General features: G+C 39.8%; 2 protein-coding genes across 3 annotated transcripts; both read left to right on the top strand.

Moving 5' to 3' along the window:
* Positions 1-338: 338 nt before the first annotated feature.
* Positions 339-14396, top strand: rtel1 (regulator of telomere elongation helicase 1). Of its 2 annotated transcripts, XM_028409833.1 has the most exons (32): positions 339-491; positions 1484-1682; positions 1805-1898; positions 3039-3120; positions 3546-3606; positions 4262-4337; positions 4734-4818; positions 5568-5633; positions 5878-6034; positions 6193-6231; positions 6316-6391; positions 6507-6604; positions 6729-6784; positions 7039-7110; positions 7455-7536; positions 7709-7841; positions 8378-8491; positions 8736-8776; positions 8851-8936; positions 9019-9096; positions 9198-9275; positions 9398-9544; positions 9636-9751; positions 10115-10238; positions 10881-11046; positions 11301-11440; positions 11914-11988; positions 12709-12922; positions 13110-13244; positions 13372-13494; positions 13689-13877; positions 13958-14396. In XM_028409833.1, the coding sequence occupies exons 1-32, from the start codon at positions 390-392 to the stop codon at positions 14080-14082; spliced, it is 3429 nt and encodes a 1142-aa protein (XP_028265634.1). In that variant the 5' UTR covers positions 339-389; the 3' UTR covers positions 14083-14396. The 2 variants fall into 2 exon arrangements, with proteins under 2 accessions (XP_028265634.1, XP_028265635.1); XM_028409834.1 differs by lacking the exon at positions 13958-14396 and having other exon boundaries at positions 13678-13813.
* Positions 14397-15669: 1273 nt separating this feature from the next.
* On the top strand, positions 15670-22319 carry icmt (isoprenylcysteine carboxyl methyltransferase). Its single transcript, XM_028410977.1, has 5 exons — positions 15670-15902; positions 16347-16435; positions 17162-17331; positions 19517-19734; positions 19965-22319. Exons 1-5 carry the CDS (start codon positions 15684-15686, stop codon positions 20142-20144), a joined length of 876 nt encoding a protein of 291 aa, XP_028266778.1. The 5' UTR covers positions 15670-15683; the 3' UTR covers positions 20145-22319.
* The last annotated feature ends 422 nt before the right edge of the window (positions 22320-22741 follow it).

Consider the following 22741-nt stretch of genomic DNA (forward strand, 5'->3'; position numbering starts at 1 on the left):
CTCTTGCCACCTGAGCCACAGCCATAATCAAATAACATTTCTTTTTCAATTTTAGATCAATAATAAATAAATAAAAAAACAAAATGATACACAGAGGGGGGGCTGATATTTATGACGCTTTAAAAATACATTTTATGTAAAAAGACAGAAAGACATTTTATGTTAGCTTAGTTATTCATTGGCTTAAAGTGAAAGCGACAAATTTCACTGCTACTGCAATTACGTATATTGTTTGTGACGTGTTTATTATTCGAGTGGCAATATTCCGTCGGCATGTGAACGCAGCAAGGGTCAGTGTCACAGTGCGCATGAGCAGTAAAGCCGGCGCCAAGTAGCTTTTGAACACCAGCTGCATAATTGAATGCTGTTGTGGACTATCTGCAGACAGGATGCCTTTACTCACTCTTAATGGAGTGACAGTTAATTTCCCCTTTCCTCCGTACGACTGTCAGAAGGACTACATGCACAAAGTGATAGAATGTCTTCAGAATGTAAGTACGGTTTATTTATCACTTGCTAATGTATACAAGCTGTTTAACGCAGCTAGCACAGCCACACGAGGCTGCCAGTTTTTGTAGTGTCATGCAGCGCGGCGGTCACACAAAACCAAAACACTGGATTACATCACAGTCAAATTCTACCAATTAGCGTCCAGTTAATGACACCAGCGGACCACACCGAAACTGCCGTTAAGTGTTTGCTATCACATTCGGGAAATCCTTTGCGGAAGCGTTTTGAAGTGACGTCACGCCAAACTACGGCCCGCGGGCCGCAGTTGCTTGTTAACGTTCTCTGTTGGTAAACTGTCAGCTGTGCAGTGAGAAGCGGCACTTCTCTCAAAAAGACTCCGTCATTCAGTACGCATCTGTCGTAAGGCACGTCATTACGTTTTACACTTAAACATTTAATTTCAGACCCTTTGAGATCAACACTAAATGACTCCCACCTAGTCTACCTGACATTTTACTGATGTCTGCTCCTAAACCAGACCTGCCGCATATGATCAGATCTCACCTGCACAGTAGAGTCAATAACTTGCCTGTTACTCTGTTATCACAACCACACAGTGTCTGAATGTTTTAAATTTATTCTGTAAATTCAGATAACATTTTCTGATCTGTCATCTGAATGCTAAGATGTTATTTTGTTTGCTGTGTAAGATGTAACATATTACAAAACAGCATATCTGGCCCTCCCTGAAAAAAGTTTGGACACCCCTGTTGTAAGTAAACCAGTCTTGTAACGTTTCTTCAGCCTTAGAACCCCATTAAATGCAGTTTTAAGCCATACATAAATCTTCTAATGATCTCCGCCCCATAGCCCGCTCAGCAACTATGGATCACTCTTATCAACTAATCAATAAAGAAGGACGGATCGCATGAATTCATCTCATTTGCAGCACAGGGGCGCTTGAAATAAATTTAATAGGTCTGTCAAAGAGTAATTCAGGCCATCTCTCTACCTCTCTGCCCATTTACCTCAGAAAAAGAATGGGGTCCTTGAGAGTCCAACAGGTACTGGTAAAACCCTGTGCCTGCTGTGTGCCACGCTGGCCTGGAGGGAGTATTTCAAGGACACCATCTCTGCCAGGAAGATAGCTGAGAGGCTGAGTGGGAAGGAGATGTTTCCAGACACACCCCTATCATCCTGGGGGACGGCTGCTACTGATGGTGACAAACCAAGTATGTTATACCGTCTGCTTTAGGTCAACTTCATCTAATCTGTCTACACACTTTGCAAGCTGGATACACACATACATAAAGATATACAATATAATGTGATGATGTCTGTTTTCATCCTCTAGGTTACTACACTGATGTTCCTAAGATCATATATGCATCCAGAACACACTCTCAGCTCGCACAGGTTATCAATGAGTTAAAGAATACTTCATACAGGTAAACTGTATAAGATTACTAATGTTCTTATGATTGATGTTGAAGTGTCTTGACGCACAATCATATGTAAGGATATTATTATTATTATAAATATTTCAACCTAGGCAGGACTCATTTTATTCTGATACAGCTTCAGCAACAACCTCTAAAGTAAGCTTGACTGCTACGTTTTTTTTGTTTAGTTTTTTTTTTCTACACATTTTTATGACATCTTCACTGTCACACTTAATGTTGTTTTTAATATTCAAACTTTTTAGTGCATTAACAAACATAGTTATTGTCAATCCAGTAAAAGGTTATCTTTTACTAGTGACCATTTGTTAGGATTTGTTAGTGACCACCACTTTGTTAGGATGACATATTTAGCTTTTATTAGGGCCCGAGCACCGAATGGTATATGTATCACCCCAAGACGCACAAAAAAGTCTCTTGGACCCCCCCCCCCCTCCAAACGCAACAGGAAGTCCACCATTTTGAAATTTATCTTCATTTTTGCCGATTTGTGACCCTGCTATAAAACTTTTCACGCCTCGCATACTTCATCCAATCGAGTTGAAAATCACTGTGTCCACTCAGGGCACCATAGGGAATAGACGCATTCCAAAACTTTCAAAAATGTTATGGTGTGGCGAGGGCGTGGCCTCAAAGTTGACCATTCGCCATTACAAAGGAACTCCCTCTTTTCTGCAGTACCACCCTCATACTTCATGCAATGTGGACAAAATCTTACAGTACTGCTATGGACCCAAGTCTGAACAGATATATATGCTCATAGGATGATACAGTCATAGCGCCACCTACTGGCAAACAGGAACTTTGTCTTGTAAACATGTGTTTGTTGTACATCTCTGGAAATGAGGAGAGCAGAGGAGAGACAGCGATAACCCTCTGGATCGCAAGGTGTGCGAGGACCCGCAATGCTGCTTACAGCTTTAATTTTTTAATGTTTTTCCTTCATTGATGTAGTCATGACTATCCTTCTGATGTGATTTTCTGTGGGAACCAATATTTTAAATACCCAGAATATTAGTTGTGAATCTATAGTTTAGAAACCGTAACAGATATCATTAGACAAATGGATAGTTATCTAGTAAATCTGTTCATCAGTGTCAGCACAATGTCTCTGCTCTGTGGATTCAGGCCAAAGGTGTGTGTGTTGGGGTCAAGAGAACAGCTGTGTATCAACCAGGAAGTCATGAGGCAGGAGAGCAACCACGTAAAGGTAAGCTAGAGCATTCAGGCTACGAGACAGGTCTGTGTTTTTGTTTCCACAAGAGCTGGCCTAAATGTGATGGTGAAGAAAAATTAAAAAGGGTGCTGAGGAAATATTTTATAATCTCACAGCATCAGGCAGGAGATGCTGTCTGTTTTTAAAGTGGCAGCAGGTTAGTCACAAAAAGTCATGAATTGTTGTATATAGAAATGAAGTAAACTTTACATGCTCATTAATGGAAGGCCAGTTGGCTGACAGTCTTACATCAACTTTGCTCTGAAGAGAGCTTGAAGCAGGGGAACTGGACTTGTTAGAAATCCTTGGAGACATTTTGCTGTTTCTCCAAACATCTGGAACTGATGAAGCCTGCCCTGCTTCGAGTTCTTCCATAAATAACAATCTGGATAACCATCTTTATTAACATATGGTTTCAGGTCCATATGTGCCGAGGAAAGGTTTCCACTAGATCATGTGTCTACTACAATAATGTTGAAGGTAATGTTTTCCCCTGCACATTATGCATGTAGCACAATGTAAGGTGGAGAGGCCATTATTTTTTTCTAAATTTTGGAATAATCTACTGCTCAAAAAATTGAGAAACACTTAAATCTTGCATTGAAAGATTAAAAAATGTTTACTACCGGTAAGCGTGAGCGACCCAGGGCCACACTGCTCATGCTAGATAATATTACAGGCATCTCCTTCATGCCTGTTGTTTACGCTAGTGAGAAAATCAAGTAGTAGTAGTAGTAGTAGTAGTAGTGTTATTTGCAGGCCGGCCAATTCTGGTGTCTTCTAATCAAGCTGCGTGGTGTGGGGCTGTGAACACAGGTTATTAGCCGCTTGTGCCATTCTCATGGCGGCTTTTACTGACAGTTTGTTAAAAACATGCATGTCAGTAGCCTACTGGCAGGAAAGTGACTCCGCATCACTCTTGCCTTGTAAATGGACAGATTATGGCCCCTGCAGTTTTACTGACTTAATGTTGCACTGTAATAATTAAGTGTTGTCTTAATCTTTTGAGCTGTGTAGAATTGGTATAATCACCACACTGACTGATCAATACTGGATCAATATCATAAACAGCTGGATATGGAGTGTTGAAAAAGTTGTTGGTTAAGTGTTTGAGTTTGATTTGTTTTTCTTTTAGAGAAGAGCACTGACAAAGACTTAGTGAATTCTATCATCGATGTGGAAGATTTGGTCAAATTTGGCAACAAACAGAGGTGGGATTTCTTACCTACATACATGTTTATACAGCCCGTTACAGTCTGTTTCACAACAAATCTCTGTTCTGTTATTTAGATATCCAGTAACACAACTGGAGCATGATGTTTGTTTTCATATGATTGTGAATTTTCTCAGTTAACTGTTACTATTGAAATGAAGGATTTTTGGTTTAGTGCAGACCCCAGCAAAACAAAATACCTCAGTAAGTGCCTTCCAGCAGCTACTTAATGTCTGAACAACAACCCTCAACATCTTACCAGCAACCTTGTAACACTGTAGCAGCTAGAAACCTGGAAACCACTGAAACAGTTTTCACTTTGCAGATTGTAAAATGAGGGTTAGTCTAACATATCATGTGTGCATTTAACTGACATTTGAACACTTTTCTCCAGGGTCTGTCCTTACTACCTCTCACGCTCACTGAAACAGCAAGCAGATGTTATTTTTATGCCATACAACTACCTGCTGGATCCAAAGGTGAGCTGACTCACATGACTCACATCTAAAGCCGTGGTCTCTGAATTCTAGTTGTTGTTTTTATTAGTGACAAAGGGTGATATAGAGGATTATCTTGTCTACAGACTTGTGTATATATAATACAGACTTGTTGACTTGGAATTACAAGAAAAACACTTTCCCTCCTGCCTTTGTTGGCACCTGAACCAGTCAGTGCAAAAGAATTGCAGTGACCAGTTGATCTTAGAGCATGTAGATGTAGCTTTACAACAGTCTTGTCATTTGTTGAACAGGAGAATCATAGCCTTCAATCATATGTTGATAACTTGGCATCTTCCATGCCACTGGAAATCAACACGTAGGCTTTAGGGCTTTACTACCATTTCAACAATACTATCTGTTCCAGAGATGCCTTAATGAATACTTCCAGTTATATTTGTATTGAGGTTCTCTTGGTTTGAACCAGTAATATGCAATATGCAATATCAGCAGTATGTACCATCATGCATTGTGCTTAATATTTATTAGGATATCATTTTATGGACACCTATTATTACTGGTCTGGGGCACATACTGTTCTCTGAGAGTCAGATGGTCGGACTCTTACACTTACTGTGGAGGGATTAATAAACACCTCCCATTGGGTGACACTGCACATTCCAGCACATTCAGGCAATTCTCTTGTTTTTTAGGACATAATCATTTATTATGTACTGGAATTAGGACTCATTTTTACAAACTTCCTGAACGACCCCTGCTTTTTTCCACAGAGCCGCAGGGCACATAATATTGAGCTTAATGGAGCTGTGGTCATCTTTGATGAGGCTCACAATGTGGTAAGATTGGAATCCTCCCTGTCACACATGGTAATATGCTGCCCATTACTATGCAAACAGAATTTGGCTGAAGGATAGTGTGAAATAATTTATTAAACACTTTGTACCATGATAAGGCACTTGGGGTCCACATTTGCATTTCACTACAAATCCAAATATATATCATAGTTGCATTTAAAGCCAGGACTCTAGGACACATTTCAGGACCTTGCACCCCAGTGGATGATGTTTTTGTTGTCTGCAGGAAAAGACATGTGAAGAATCAACATCCTTTGACCTGACACCCTATGATGTGGCCTCGGCCATTGCTGCAGTTGACAGACTGCTGGTTGAGCAGGCTAAAGAGGCCAGCCATGGAGACTCTGTAACAGAAGATTTCAATGTGGAATCTCTAAACTCTAGTAACAACTCTAATTTGTTTTAGCCATGTGTTGTACACATTTCAATCTTACAGCTGAGTGTTGTTCAGGAGGTGATAAATATTGTCACTTTGCAAACCCTGGACTGTTTGCTGCAGATTTTGCATTTCCATTATCAATATTTTTCTCTTTTTTTCCAGGTTCAAAAATTGAAATATCTACCATAGCTAAAATCAAACGTAAGTATTTAAAAAAAAAAAAAAAAAAAGGTGAGCACATTGCTGCGTTAGAATTTTCTGAACTGCTTTTTTCTAATTTAAAAGAGATACTGCTAAATCTGGAAGCTGCCATTGATTCCTATAATGTTCCAAGTGACAAAGGCATCACTAAACCTGGAATGTAAGTGACCTCGAAAGCCTCATACAAAAACTAATAAATAAAATTGTTGAAGTCATTGTAAATACACCTTCAGAAGAAAATAAAGTGACATGTAGTTTCATTTTGTACACCTCAGCTTCATCTATGAGCTGTTGCAGAAAGCCAACCTGACCTACGACACCAAGACAGCTGTTTATGAAGCTCTGGAGCAAATCAGTGGATACTTAGCAGGGCGTCAGTATGGCTTTATTTCTTTATATTTGAGTTAGGATCTGTAGATGTCTGCTGGTTCTATTCTAACCTATTACAATATGTAATTATATATACAAATTGTTGTGTTACACCTGTTTCTTATCAGAACCAGGAATATACCTCAATACAAGTGGTCTACAGAAGCTGGCTGATATCATACAGGTGCATACATTGTGTTCTTTGTTTTAGAGAGTGACATGTTTAGATGAAATCGCAGACGTGAAGTCAGTTTTATTAGCATAGCTAGTCTTTGAGTGTCTTATAGTATGTTTTATAATATTGTATTTTTCTGCATAAATATGACGTACACCTCTGAACTTACATTCATTTGGCCCTATAATGTACTAATAATAACAGGGGATCACATGCTTTAATTACAGCAGTGGTAATCCTTTTTTTCTGTCCTTGTCTGGTAGCTGGTGTTCTGCGGTGACCCATCAGCAAAGGACAGACAGCAGCAGATGGAGTCCAACACAGCTCATTTCAAGGTGTGTTAAAACTATATGGACATTGTGCATTTCCAGATGTTTCAGTGGAATATTGTTTTCCATTTGGACAGATTAAAAAAAAAACACTACAAACACTCATGCAAGCTTTCAAGAGCACAAGATTGCATCTTAAAATTCTTTTACACTTTTCTGTCCACCGGTCAAAAATTCAAACTTTTTCAATAGAATGCAAAAGAAAGTTGGTAAATGTGGCATTGCCATGACAAAGTTGTGGATCAATAATAAAGAGTGAATAAATATGATGCAGCAGATACACAGTTCTAAAAAAATGAGACTTGCTGAGAACGGATCAGTTAATTCAATAATGGGCGCATTTGACTCAGGTTCATATTCATCAAGACACCAGCCATCACAAGAAAAAACACAACACTGATGTGTGGTCTTCATCTTCAACAAAGAAACAAGGTAATAATGCACAGCATGCTGGGTTACATCATTCACACAGTAAATGTCTTATTACTTTGACTCTTCCTGTGACCAAGACAGCAAGTCCAGTTTGTCCGGTCTGTCAGCATTATCTGTGCCTATACTGTGTTCTCTTAGTCAGCCTAATGGTCTGTTCCTCTGTCAATTGTAGGTAACATTCTGAGTTACTGGTGTTTCTCTCCTGGCTTCAGCATGCAGGATCTGGTGAATCAAGGTGTCCGCTGTATCATTCTGACCAGTGGCACACTTTCACCACTTTCTTCATTCACCTCTGAGATGAGGATGTAAGTTGACAGTGCAAGTTATGGTCTGTTTACTCTGCTATATAATAACACTTTTTTGCAGTTGTCTTCATAAGGTTACATAACCTGACTGCATGAAGTCAATATTTGCCAATTTCTGAAATTGAAAAATATACTTTTATTAATCTGTAGTGATTTTTGTGTAAGTGATCACATACACTATCTAGATAGATAGATATATATATTTATTTTATTTATTTTATTATAGCATGCAGATGCTGACTATGGAATTGTTCCTTGCCATAGTTGCCTCAGCAGTGTGATTTAGGGTTAGGTTCTTGGTTTCTGTGAAACACCTGGAAACAACCTTGAGAAACTTGCTAGGCTGAATCTGAATCCCATTAACAATAAAGTAAAAAACTATTCTGCTAGGATATGTAAACCATTTGTTAGCTTCTTTGAACATAACATTTTATATATATATATATATACGGTGTATATATACACACACAAGATATTTCAAGATGTCAAATGTTAATCTCACTCTCACTGTGTCCTTGTTCTTGTTATTGATTCAGAAAATTCCCAGTGACTCTAGAGAACAAACATGTGATTGAGCGGGATCAGATCTTTGTCAGCATCATTGAACGAGGCCCTGATGGAGTGCAGCTAAGTTCAGCATTTGATCGACGGTCTGTTTTCTGATCGGCTTCATTTTGTTAACATGCTATTTTCAACAGTGCTTTGTAATGAACCATTTTGAAGGCTCTATTCCTGTCTCTTCTTAGGAAAGTCATATGACATATCATAAGCTTGTTTTGTGACAAAAATCCTGTGTTTCACATAGAAATACCCATCTCTTTGTATAACCAACCTTGTATATACTGCTTTTCATTATTTAAATATCAAAGTCTAATATTTCTCTTTCTGAGATAGGTTTGTTCCTGAAAACATGGCATCTTTAGGCAACACCGTTGGTAAGATGGTCTCTACCCTAATTGCTTTTTTTTAGTTTTGAACATGAAACGTTTGACTTCCATTTTCTCCTTAGCCAACCTAAGCCGTGTGGTTCCTCATGGTCTCCTGGTGTTTTTCCCTTCCTTCCCTTTAATGGAGAAAAGCCTGGAGTTCTGGAGAGTATGTAAAATCTTGGCAATATCACCTATACCTAAATTAAATGTGAATATCTAAAATTTGCAATTTTGTGTTCTCTCAACAGGCCAATGGACATGCAGATCGCATAGAGAATGTCAAGCCCATGTTTGTCGAACCAAAAGGGAAGGGCACCTTTACTGAGGTAATTGTGGATTTACTTAACATCTATACAGTAAAAGTTCCACCAAGGCAGTGTCCAGTTCTCTCACACTCAAATATCTTTCCCTTTTTCTTTTGTGCTAGGTTATTGATGGATATTACAATAAAGTCAACAATCCAGCAACCAGAGGAGCAAGTTTCTTTGCTGTGTGTCGAGGGAAGGTGAGAGGACAGTGTGTCCATGGAGTGTATTAAAGGCCAGGCAACTCTGCATGCGATTGGAACTGGAGGAGTGGGCCATCTAATTCTCTTGGCTGCTATATAATTATTTTTTTTCCTGTCAGGCAAGTGAAGGTCTGGACTTTGCAAATACCTATGGCCGGGGTGTCATCATCACTGGCCTTCCTTTTCCTCCAAAGATGGACCCTCGGGTCATCCTAAAGATGCAGTTTTTGGATGAGATGTGCCGAAAAAAAACACCCGGGCTGAAGGTGAGAGGATCAGAGACTGAATAAAAAGCCTTAATCATACGCTGGTTGTTTAGTTGCATCATGGAGGTTTTCTGTGTGTTTTTGTGGAAAGTATTTATCCGGGCAGGAATGGTACAGACAGCAGGCTTTCCGAGCTGTGAACCAGGCCATTGGTAGAGTAATCCGCCACAAGGAGGACTATGGAGCCATCTTTCTGTGTGATCAGAGGTCAGTCTTCAGTGTTGAAGCCTGTTAACTTTGACATTTCTTACATGGAAATAGTAAATACTTTTTTTCAATAGTTTTCTCATGTAACAATATTACAGGGTTCTTAAGTAATGTACACAGGCTGCCTTCTCCACACAGCAATAATCTTTTTATTAGAAATCATAATGTCCCAACCTGAATGAATGATGAGTTCAAATCACCATTCCCCACTGTCGGCATGTTTCAGTCCCAGCCGACTGTTAGACCCCCAAGTGGACATTCCATTATTAACACAAGCTTCTCCTACAAGCGCCAAATCAAAGTAACCGTGCTAAAAAAGCTTTGTTTTTTCCAGTTTCCAGTTAGTATGCATCTCTCCCACAGGTTTAAAAACTCTGATGCTCGGGCTCAGCTTCCATCATGGGTCAGACCCTATGTGCGTCTTTATGACGGCTTTGGGAATGTGGTTCGTGACGTCTCTCAGTTCTTCAGAGTTGCACAGAAAATGGTAGGTTAGAGAACTCACACTTAACCCTGTAACTTGTACTGTTTCAACCTCATAAGATGAAGACAGACAAGACTACAACTGATGAAAGGAGTCCAGAATGCAGTACAGTCAGAATGCACTTCTCTGTGTAATCTCTGTTTGTCTTAATAAGTCAGATACATTTTTCACCACAACCAATGGAAATTTACTACTACGATTTAATTTCTGATTTCAATTACATTTAAGGGATTTCGGTTTTCGATCGTGCAGATTGTTTTCAAACACATTTCTCCCTGAATGATGGTTTGTCATGCGCTTCTAGGTTTCAGTAATGCATTGGGCAGTCCTTATTCCAGTTTCAGAACTTCTTTGGTTGTTTTCTTTGCTTTATGCTGGCCAATAATTTGACACTTCTAAAACAAAATAAGATGCTTTCTACGACTGCAGCATCTGTCCTTTGCAAGCCTATTCAGGATTTTAAAAAGCTGCAGTTAAGGTTGGATATCATGTTGCTAGCTTACACATATTCATCACTGCAGTAATTAACCAAAGGAAGGTGCATTCCTACTTACTTGTATTTATAAAGGGCAGTGTATATTTTGCCTCACTTCCACTTCCTAAAGCCAGTGATTCTTTTTCTGTGGTTGTGCTTAAATGTACCAGAGGCCGGTAGTGGAGAAGAAAGCTCCAGCAGAGAGCTGTGGGTCAGTGAGTTCCCCGGACACTACATCCTCCAGTCTCATTTCCTGCTCCCCCTCCCAAAGCACACACACCAAGAAGACAAAGGTACTGGACACCCATCTGCCCAGCCTGAAGAGGAGGAGACTCAGTGAGTGTGAAGATACAGGGTTTTTTCTTACTGGGCAACCTTTATATAGTGAAGTCACAAAGCTTTATAAAAACTGTTTAATTAGGAGCCTCATGTCTTAAACGGTTTTCAAAGAGATTATGCTGTTTTTTTTATTCCTAAAGTACACTTTCCTAGAGGTGTGGAGCCCTACACATACTTTGCTCCTCTCTTTCTACAGCCTTGTTTGAGGACTGCTGTCAACACAATTTATTTTTGCTGCTTTGTTTGATTAGATGAATGCAATGGAGTCAGTGGAATGGCCCAGATCTGTATTGGATATGAAGTGCAGGAGAGTCCAATAAGACCCGCCAGCCTGCTAGATGCCTTGGAGCAAGGTTTACATCGCAGGGGAGAGCGCAATGATGCTGAGAAGGTAGCTTGTTTTTTTATACACATTATTATATTCTGTAAAAACACATACCAGTAATTGTTTCACACACTACATGCACTGTGTTACCATGTGCATCATACAATCGGGTTCATAAATATTGGATTAATATTAGGCCTTTTTACAGTACCACATTGAATTTGAAATGAAATGCTCAATATATGACTGAAGAGCAAATTATTCAGTTGGGTGCATAGGATACCATTTAGTATTTTATTTAACTTGGCAGGATCCAAATTGACATGGGGTATTTGATCAAGTGTCCATGTTTGAGGAGTTAGCAGTGATATGTCGGTTTAAAATTGTGCATTGTGTGTGAGGTGTATCAGTGACTCTACCTGTGTATCGGCTGGTTCTGTCAGTAAACAATGATAGTAAAGTAACATTATTTATAATGTTTGTTACATGAAGACAATATTTCCTGTTTTCTTTTTAAAGATAAATTGTTTTTTCCACAGGCTCTTGAATATGATCAAAGAATGGATGATGAATTGCGAGGAGGAAAGCGTAAGATCAAGTTGGTCCAAGAACAGGTAAATGTTACAAAAACCGACTGACAACTAAAATTAGCATCTCAAATGTCATAGCAGTATGACAGTTACACAGAGTTTTTTTTTTTTTTTTTTTTTTTTTTTAAGAAAAAGTGAAAATCGGTATGTACAATATCACACAGGTGGATAAAAATGAGGGGTCCACATGGTGTGGATAATTAAGTAAGATTTTTTTACAGCCTCTGCAAACCATGTTTGTTCTCTGTAATGTATGATGTTTGCTGCATGTTTGTTCCTCTCTCTCTCTCCTTCATCCTCTCTGTCCTGTCTACCTCTTCTTCTTCTCCTCCTCTACCCGGCCGACTGTCAGCAGCAAGGTTCTCCTTATGAGCCGGGTCCTGTTCAAAGTTTCTTCCTGTTAACAGGGAGTTTTTTTTCTTGCCATTGTTGCTCTTAAAGGGGTTCAGGCTCTGGGTTTCTGTAAAGCACCTAGAGACACATCTAATTGTAAAAGGTATATAAATAAAATTGAATTTAAACCACTCTGCACATTAACAAACCTGCAGGTCAGAATGTTGTATTTGTCAATCACAGATTCCTAGTTGTATTGAGGAGTGCAGAATTTTCTGTTTTGATCAGAACCTTGGGAGTGCAAACAGTTTTAAATGGAGACAGTAACATGGTTTTGACAAAATATCACATATCATATATATATATATATATATATATAAAATTTCCACACATATGTTCTCCATTCTTTAGAAGAGGGTGAATGTCCCTGATGATATGTCTGAGGAAGATAAAGGCAGCAGGGCTAAGAAGTTCCTGGCAGATATGAAGAAGTCACTGAGCCAAGCCAGCTTTGAACGCATTGTGCAAGCTCTGCAGACCTATAAGAAGACCGACAACCTTGACATCCTTCTGAAGGAGACCGCTGTTCTGACTGAAGACACCAACACTCATGGTCTGTTCCGTGGTAAGTCTTCCAAAGCTAACTGTGTTTTCCACTCATGCCTGTAAGCTTCACGTCCTTGTGGTCATTACTTTGTAGCACTACTGATTATTTGTATCAGATCTGTGCATTGAAAGGAGTCAGTCTATGAACAGATGACAAAGTTGCAGAACTGTTTGTGGCCGATGTCTGACAAACCACTGTTAAACAGGCTTTTACCAGTTTGTTCGGCCACATCACAAGAAGAAGTTTGATGAGATGTGCCAGGAGCTGACTGGGCATGGCTGTGGATACAAACCTGATCACTCACTGTCCAAAGACCAGAGGAGAGAGGTCATGCACAGTGGTATGTAAATAATTTCTAACTGAAGAAGAGAAGAAAATGGAGAATTATTGTTTTTCAATCCAATTTACAGATCTGATGGGGAAACATTGATTTGATAATAGTCAACTATTGTTTTGTTTTCTTAAAGCTACAAGCAGACAGCCTTCCTTGGGTCTTGCCTCTTCCTCCACCTGTAGTCAGCTGAATACACAGCACCTCAACAAAGGAGGACTGCATTTAACCCAGGAAGGATTAAAAGAACCTCAAGCAGGTAAAGATCTTCACTGCACTGCTCGGACTATCATTAGAGACAGTTTTGTATGTGTAACTGAAAAGCCTGCTTTTAGAGTTAGTTAGTTCATTTACCAGTTAGAAACATGCCATCTGGCTTTTTATTTATAAAATGTGGATACAGTGTTGGCATACAGTTGCAGCGTAAATTACATGTATGAAGGTATTTGTCAGGTTCTGCTGTGAAGAATGAAGTCCATGCAGCCTTTCTGGCAGATGTAAAGACAGCCCTCGGAGCAGAGAAATCCACTCAGCTCTTTCAAGCCATTTACAGCTACAAGAAGACAGGCGCCTATGAAAGCCTGGTGACCACAGTGGTGAGCTTATTCACAGAGAGGGATGAGAACTTTAACCTTCTAATCAGTAAGTCCTTTCAGGATGTTACACGTTGCAGTCTTGTAGAAATGTAAGTTTGACTAAAAATGTATGTTACTTTTCTTTAGGGTTCAGCATGTTTATCCGCCCTCACCATAAGAAGCAGTACAGAGAGATGCTGGATGCTTTGATAGGTCGGCCAGTCTCTGCTGATGTTTCTGCTGAATCTGCTGTGAGCGAAAAGCACCTATGACAAGGTGAAGGCTGATCCAGTAGTTAGGAGACTTGTTTGTGATATGTATTCTGCCATGTACGAAGACCTCAAGAGGTCATAGACATCCTGAAGAATCACTACTGCATTTACATCTGTAATAAACCTGTCAGTCTAGCTGACAGTTGGTTGACATGAGATTTGTGAGTCTGTCATGATGACACTCCTTTTTTCTGTCTGGGAAGAGGGCACGTGTCTTTGTAATGTAACTGTAATTAAAGTGAATGACTGCTCCGTTTTAAATTAATGCCATAGAAGGTGACTGTGATATGGAGAAATAAATGTATTTTTTTATGGTTGGTGTTTCTGATGTGTCTCCTGCGATGCTTTAGGCTTTGGTTGTCAAGAAGCAGGCCCCAGTGATTCAGTCCCCATAGACTCCCTAAAAAATGTCTTAGTGGGCCACTGCCCTATTCATACATGGGTCTGTGACCCACATGATTTTGCTAAGGTCCCCTTTGGTTGCTGTTCTCCTTCAGAGCCACTGAGCTCAGATTCCAGTGTGGTTTTGTGAAGGTTGATTGTCAGTTACAGTGATGTGACTGGGGTTGTGGCTGATGATGATTCACGATCTTTAAGTCTGTTTCTGTCCGTCTATCAGTAAATAGTGTTACATAGGTTTCTCTACAATAACTGTCCGTCATGTTTTCCCAGACCTCTGGGTGCCGAACCAGAGAGCAGCTTGCTTTTATCTAAAATCGGACTGAAAAACAAGTTGACTACAGTATGGAATGGGCAGCCTATGTAATATTGTCAACATATCCATGCTACAGTACACAAAGGTGTGGGCAGGCTTTAGTTGTTCATCGTTCCATAATCCAGTTTACTTTAAGTGCACATGAAAATGTTTCTGTTGGGCCACTAAAAGCTATTGTTTCTGTTTTCATAAGGTATAAACATGTTCAAATGAAACTGCTGCTTCAAAAGCTCAGCAAGTGGCAAACTGATGCGGTGATTTTTCTGAAGGGTGCCCAAACCTTTGCTTAACACTGTAAGAACCAGAGGGGCTACGCGTTAGGGGGCGCTATAGAGCCATTTTCCCATGTGTGTTTCAACAGTCAGCGAATTTCAAAATTTTTTGGGCGAATGAATTTTTCTACCAAGTTTGGTGAGAGGCCTCCAAAAATGCGATCTTGGGGGGGAAGAAAAAAATTGAAAAAAAAAATCCCTTGGGTTTTTGGTCCGCTAATTTGTGTACAAAGACAGGTTTTAAAGATGAAAATGGTCAGAGCTGTGAAGTTTAATCAGATTTATTTTAGATTTGTATAGTTGAACAATAAAATTTGCACGTTTATTCTTAAGCATGAGTTTAGTTTGCGCTGTATTTGTGTATAATATATTATCGATAACAAGCTTTATTTCACTCTAAAATGAACTTATCCAGCGACCCTCTCCTGCAGCATTTTGAAACGTGCTAAGAGGAAGACTGACGAGGACACGAGGAAGCACACATAACAGAAGTAGTGCTGGTACTTTAGCGCCACCTACCTCGCTGCTGACGCACACCCTCGTAAACTTCCGTAACGTCCCGTTGCCATTCAGTCATCGCGATAGTTTGTTTAGCACGGCACTGGACTTCCAACATGGCTGGCAGTAAGTTGGTGCTGGAAGGTAGAGTAAGTGTAAAAGGCTTTATTTTAGGGCTTAGCGTACTTGTGATCCCATTGATCAGGACCTGGTTTGGACATATTGACTGGGTCTTTGATTATCTGACGGAAACTCCCGGGAAAATAGCCATTTGTATCCACATTGCAGTTATCAACGGCTACTTGCTAGTCATTTACAGAGGACCTCTGTACAAGGTAACTACTCTGTGCTTTCATTCTGTTCTCATCTCATTCTAAACGAAGCGTTTCGATGCCGGGCAACATAACAGTGTTTTATCATGATCTCAAACTCAAACACAGTCTAAACTTTGTTGTTGCACTGCTGTTGATGGCTAAATACACCTAGCTAGCTTAAACTATCTGCCTGTTTAGATAGTTAATCTCATAAGCCAAAGAGGATCCAGAGCTCTGAGCCAGGTGGAGCTGCTGTGCCATGTGTGTTTGTCTTTTCCTTCTGTATCTTATCGGTAAAACGACAATTTGATAAATTGGTGATTATAGTCTACAACACGACGTCAGGTGCTGGACCGATCATATTGTCTCTGGCACAAATGTAGCTCCACCTAACAAAGTAGTAGTTGGAGATGTTCTGCCCTCTGGGCGTGTGCACGCTGACCTGTGCGTCGTGCTTTGTTGCAGGTCGCTGTTAGAGCCTGTTTTCTAGGAGTGACTTTTGGCTGTGGCTTAATTATAAGCTGCTCTGAAACCACCTGGACACATTTTGGCTGGTAAGTCATGAAAGTACTATCACTGTGTAAAAATATATTCAATTAATTTGATCACAGCAGGTCTCCAAAACTATTTCTCATTTTGTTTTTCAGACCTTTTATATTGTAGCTCAGACCGATCATGGGCCCAGGGCCGAATCTGATTTAGATGTAAAAATGTTCATTCCTCTAAAGTCTTGAACACAAGGGCTTGGCAGGGAGGGACTGTTGAGAGCTATTCTTTATTACATGTCACACCAGTGCTTGGGGAACCTTTATGGACAGTCAGCTGTAACTGATCACATGATCAAGTAAACTGATTTTACTAATAGTCCGTTAGTCAACCTGTTGCAGCTCAGTTAATTACAAAAGAGGTTTATATTATTTCCTGCATCTCCAATGAGAGAGAGAGAGATCTGTGGTCAAATAAGGTCTTGATACAGGATCAATCAGGATTTAACAGAAGATTCGTTCTATGATAATTACTGAAACATTAAGTGATGACATTATAGTATGTCCTAGTAGTATGGAGACTGCATGCATAGTCAAGCAAAAGTGTGTGCTGTTTTGATGGGAGCCATGGTATCGACTAGCGCCCGATTCATACTTCTGTGTTGAGTCGGTACCCTAAATGTTTGAACTTTAAGTGATGTCTCAGCTCTCTGCTGGGATGTTTTGAAGTATGGTTTGACAGCATACCAAGGCGTGTTGCAGTGAAACACTTAAATTATTGTATTATCTCTGCAGGTACTTGTGCTCCCTGTCATTCTTCCATTACTCTGAGTACTTGGTAACTGCCGTCATCAACCCCCGCAGCCTGTCGCTGGACTCTTTCCTCCTAAACCACAGTGTGGAGTACACCCTCGCTGCTGTCTCATCATGGGTGGAGTTCACTGTGGAAAAGCTTACTGTCCCAGGTTGGTCTGCAGTGTCATCATGTCTGGCCTCTATGTCCAGACATGGCATAGTGGTTTGATAGATACAGTCCCATTTAATACCAAAATTCTCAAAAACACATGCACATTTTCTGGACTACCATTATGTTCTAATAATTAACCCTGTTGTCAAAACTGGCCCCATATAGCTAAGACTGCTAAGAAGCCCTATCTTTCAAAGACTTGGACAGTTATTCATGCCTTTATCCTGAGGTGGACTACTGTAACTCTCTGTTCTGTCAGGGTGGCGCAAATAACTGTATTGCCTGAAATGCGGTGGCTTATTACACTGGATTTGTCCTCCCTCCATACATGTCCAGGTGTCCATTTGAATTTATCATTTTTTTGTGAACTCTTCTACTAACAGGCTAACAAGCGGACCAAGGGTCAAGGTCCCAACACACAAGCCGTCCCATACCGACCAGAACTTACAATCAAAACAGCAGGTTATTCTTTAAAACCTGACGCGGTGCTTCTGTTTTAACTGCTGCAGCTTTCATTGACTTTACGGTAGTGGCTTAGAGCATGAGCAAATGCACAGACCAAGGTTTTCCATCCCACGTGCCAACTCTCAGCCAATCAATTCTGGGCATTTCAGGTAGTAAAATGAGCACCTCGTTATGTTATCTGTAGCAGTGGATATTGGGGTGGGCGAATCGATCTAAATATCGATAGTATCGATACCAAAGTTAGGATCAGTAATTACTCGATACTAGCGTGATGAGATCGATATTTCTGTGGAAGTTTCTCTTCTATACCTTCAGCAACAAAAAGAGGAGCGCTGTTTGGAGTTATTTCACAGTGACAGACGAGAAGAAGAAACTGCTACTTGTGAGGTGTGTAGGAAAGCGACCTGCCACTGTGGAAACACAACTAATTTACACAAACATAAAGCAGCAGAGCCCAAAGACCTCGAGCTGCAGAGTAAACGGAGGGAGGAGGAAGAGGCAGATCGCCAAACATAAACCAGAGACAGTGGTCACTGACAAAGGCTTTACTGCACAAACACTCATGAATATCCAGGTAGATTTTAAAAAAGTGAAGGTTTAGATTGAGTAATCTGCAGCATGAATTAATGGGGTCTTTCTGAGTGCTGTGATAAGACATGTAATTTTAGCAGAATGACTGAACAGTCATCATATCACCAGCTGAAATAAATCTTGTTTTTCTCAAATTCCAAAATATATCTAATAATGTAATTATATAAGTTTATATAATGATATGTATTTCAGTATGATTAATATAATTAGGCTTTGGTGATACCTGTTGAATGATCTCTATTCTTCATATTTAGGCTACATGCAGGTAGGTGTTAAACTTTTATAAAAGTATCTTAGTCGTGCTGTTTCACCTACATGATTCACAAAGAGCCATGGCTGTCACAAGGAGCATTGCTGACATGATTGTGAAGTTAAAATTTCAAACTTATACAGTTCTGCACTTTTGTTTGCAGCTTGATGTACTTAACAAATGTTTCTTGTGTATTATTCTGCTAATCACGATAATCTATTTAAAGGTAAAAAAAGAAGGCAAAAAAATAATTATTTATGATCATGAAATTTCAAAGTAAAAGTATCGGTATCAGCGATACTGGCCCTGGATTTACTTGGTATTGAATCGATACTGAAATCTTCAGTATCGCCCACCCCTAGTGGATATGTAGCAAACTTGACTAGTTGCCCATAAATGGTTGTGGGTATGCTGAAAATTTAATTTAACTACACAATGTCTATTTTAACTTTAAGATTCAAGGGGACGAGCCCCGATGTATCAACTATATTCATGTGTGTGTATGCATATGTATATATATTTACATATATATTTTGCTGTGGCTGCTCCACAGCTGTGAACTAGTCTCCTGTCCATATTAGAACACTTTGAGTTATGCACAGCCCTCTTACATAGACTTAAAAGAGGGGGTACTCTTTGATATGAATGTACTAAACCTAGCAGGAATTTTTCACTTTCTACTTTTCACTGCCAAAGGAAGTGACTTCTGATCTTCGGGGCACCATGCTTTGTGTTCTTTGGCCCGCAGGCCTGTAGCCAGTTCCACCATCAGTTGCTAAGTTGAAAGCCTAGCCTGGTGGTGGTAACATATTTATTTTGAATGCAATGTTTGGTCGTTCACTGTGAGCCAATTAAATCAGGCTGTCCTGTCTCTCAGAGCTGAAGCAGCTTACCTGGATGAGCTACGTGGGTCTGTTCATGGTGCTGTGTGGTGAGGGCCTGCGGAAGGCGGCTATGTTGACAGCCGGCTCCAACTTCAATCACATTGTCCAGAATGAGAAGGCCCAGAGCCATGTGCTGGTCACCAGTGGGGTCTATGCCTACTTCAGACACCCCTCCTATGTGGGTTGGTTCTACTGGAGTATAGGAACACAGGTGAGCTTCAATGTTTCTCTCTCATTACCACTACTACTCAGATTCACACTGTGTCACTGTGTACCATACTGAATTCTACCAAATGTGATCCCAAAGGCAAAATCTGTTTATCTTTCACTTTCTGTAGATAGAAGAGTTAAGTACTGACAATACAAACTATCACTTCCAGTGTGCTGCCTGTGCATGTTGGAAACATTAGTTCATTTTGCTGATGAGACTGTTGTGTGCAGGTCATGCTGTGTAACCCAGTGTGCATCCTGGGCTATACTATAGCCAGCTGGAGGTTCTTCCGAGAGCGGATAGAGGAGGAGGAGCTCTCTCTCATCCATTTTTTTGCTGAGGACTATGTGGAATACAAGAAAAAGGTTTCCACCGGTCTGCCCTTCATCTCAGGCATCCGTGTCAACTAGTCCCAGGAACTGCATGGACTTAACAGACCAAAAGCATTAGAGCAGGTCAGACCGGGCAGGTGTATGTTGTCTGGTTTGGCAGCTACCCTCTAGAGGTTAAACTCTGCAGCAGACTCATCTCCAGCCTACAGACCAAGACCTTCACAGCTGGGATGGCTACAGGTAGCTGGGCTGCTCTTTTTCTACCAACCTTCAAAATCCAGTTAAAGACCAGACAACCTCTGCTGTCCTACATGTATTCACTCCAACTGTCTGCATGCTTTGACCATTCCTTTTTCATTGGTCTCCTGGTGAGCTGAAGAACGACACTCTTAACTTAACAAACTTAAGTGTTTGCTGTCATACTTCAGGAGAGTAATCACTGTTTACCGTTGCCTCCCTTGTAAAGACAAAGTTCAATATATTTGTGGACAAACACACACACTTGTTTGTCCACCCCACACATCCCCTTCACAACTGTATTGCAAGCTGTGTTGGGGTGAGTTCAGCAGCAGACATTACATTTTCTTATTTAATAGTTTATCTGCAAAATCATAATTTATAAACGGAGTGAATAAAAACAATGATCCTTTAGACTGTTCAGTATTCACACAGGCAGAAACATGTAACATGAGCAGCAACATTTCCATGTTGAGAAATACTAAAGGTTATTATAGTGTTGTCAAATTCTACAAGGTAGGATTGTCAAGATATACATACAGTAGTAAAATGAATAAAAACACATCATATCTCCACCAGTGCACTCTGAATTAGTAATTCATGGAAGAATAGAAGCTTTAGATATTTTCTTATTTATTATCCTTAAAAAGAATGATATGTCATTTTGGGCAAAGATGAATGGAACAACTTTAGTGCTCAGGATCCCTTTGAAAGAACATTGCTATTTATATTGTAACTCAGAATAGATACCAAACACTGACTCATGAGAGAGTTCGTGTTGTTTTTATGTTACATAGTGGCCGCAGGTTTTTGTAAGGCTTTTCTTTTGCATTGTACTTGATCCTAAACACTGGCCCATGGGCTTCAAAATCCTTTCCTGTTTGTTGCTTTGAATACTTCAGTTGTCCTGTTGTTTTTTTTTCCAGCTGGCTTGTCATACTCACTTTGTTTCCGAATGAAACCAAATGGCAGTTGTACATTGGTAAGTGAGGCTGATGGAGCTTTGGCCTGTACAAAGTGACCTCACAGTGGAAAAGAATGGGGGATGAGATCTTTGGGGGTGTCAACAGTAAAAACAACAAAGAAATCTTCAGAATTTGGATACTTTACAAATGCAGTATGTTTTGGGAGGATTGTACCATTGGTCAAAAAAATGAGATTGTAAAACGAGTTTTTCCGTGCAGAATTTAGCTAGATGTCTACTTAAAACATTAACATGGGGAAAAAATGGGAGGATGCAACATCCCATTCTATAATTTGATAGGGGTGCACAAAATTATCAGCAGGACAGATAATATCAACCATCAGCCAACAAAACCCGAAGCTGAGCTTCTGATATATATTCAGGTATTCTTGAAAGACAGCATAATATGGCCCTTAAATACCAGTTTAATTGTACTTTACTTGTTCATTTTTAATTAAATGTCTAAGAAGGAAGAATATTAAGGTTTTTTTTGTGCCATTTAAAAAAAATCTGCATTGGCTATATTGGACAATATTGACATATTGCGCCTTAGTAAAAATTGAATATCATGTATCCCTAATAAAAGTAAATGATCTTATTCTCTTAACATATTGTGAGAAAACAAGCTTTGTTTACATAACGTAATAGCCCTTTATCACAAACTCCAACTTTTTGCTAGCTCATCACATTTAAGTTTGAATCCATTTGCTCTTACATTTGACCAATGGCACATTCGAACACTGTACTCTGAGTGACATGGTGCTTGTGTGTAGCATGTATGTTTTTGTTTTGTGTTTTTGTTGGCGAGAGTTTGAAGTGACATATGTAGCATGTTAATGAAGTGCACTGTAAGGGCTAGATAGTGGACAAGCTATGTTAATACATGGAGGTGGCTAAAGTATGGCACACGTTCAGTTTTGATGCAATGCACTTTGACCACAGAGGATAATTTATAGCAGATCTGTCACCGACTGTTGGCTGTTACTGTGCATTTCTTCACAAAACAGATTTTCTCAACACTTGTATAAATAAAATTTGGCTTTTATTTTAAAGTCTTGGTCTTTGTCACATTTTTAAGCATATTTTTGTCATGGATGTGATTATCCTTGACATTATATTATATTATATTATATTTACAGCTAATAGTTTAAGTATAAATTACAATATTTTCTAAGTTTAGTCAAAAATGCCTAATAAAAAATTTATCAACCTCTGGAACGTATGCTCATTCACACACTCACCAGGAATGACTGCATCAAGGGGGTGCAGCGCGGAGGCCATCAGTTTGCAGCAGGTTGAGGTAATACTCTGAATAAGGTGTTAAAGGTAGGGTAGGAGATTTTGAAAACCCAGTGAGAGTCAGCCAGATTTTGAAAGTAAACACACGCCCCTTTCTCTCGGAGTTCACCCCGAAGCCACGCCTCCCAACCAGTCTGTGACTTCGGCCATCATGCACGTACCTCTCTTGTGCACG

The sequence above is a fragment of the Parambassis ranga genome, chromosome 7 (assembly GCF_900634625.1).
Source record: "Parambassis ranga chromosome 7, fParRan2.1, whole genome shotgun sequence".
Lineage (NCBI taxonomy): Eukaryota > Metazoa > Chordata > Actinopteri > Ambassidae > Parambassis > Parambassis ranga.

Excerpts from the sequence above, each read along its gene's own strand:
- rtel1 (XM_028409833.1), top strand. The coding sequence starts at position 390 with ATGCCTTTACTCACTCTTAATGGAGTGACAGTTAATTTCCCCTTTCCT. Across the intron at positions 492-1,483 it reads TGATAGAATGTCTTCAGAAT|AAAAAGAATGGGGTCCTTGA; the intron begins GTAAGTACGGTT and ends CATTTACCTCAG. Across the intron at positions 4,338-4,733 it reads AAATTTGGCAACAAACAGAG|GGTCTGTCCTTACTACCTCT; the intron begins GTGGGATTTCTT and ends ACTTTTCTCCAG.
- icmt (XM_028410977.1), top strand. The coding sequence starts at position 15,684 with ATGGCTGGCAGTAAGTTGGTGCTGGAAGGTAGAGTAAGTGTAAAAGGC. Across the intron at positions 15,903-16,346 it reads ACAGAGGACCTCTGTACAAG|GTCGCTGTTAGAGCCTGTTT; the intron begins GTAACTACTCTG and ends GCTTTGTTGCAG. Across the intron at positions 19,735-19,964 it reads ACTGGAGTATAGGAACACAG|GTCATGCTGTGTAACCCAGT; the intron begins GTGAGCTTCAAT and ends TGTTGTGTGCAG.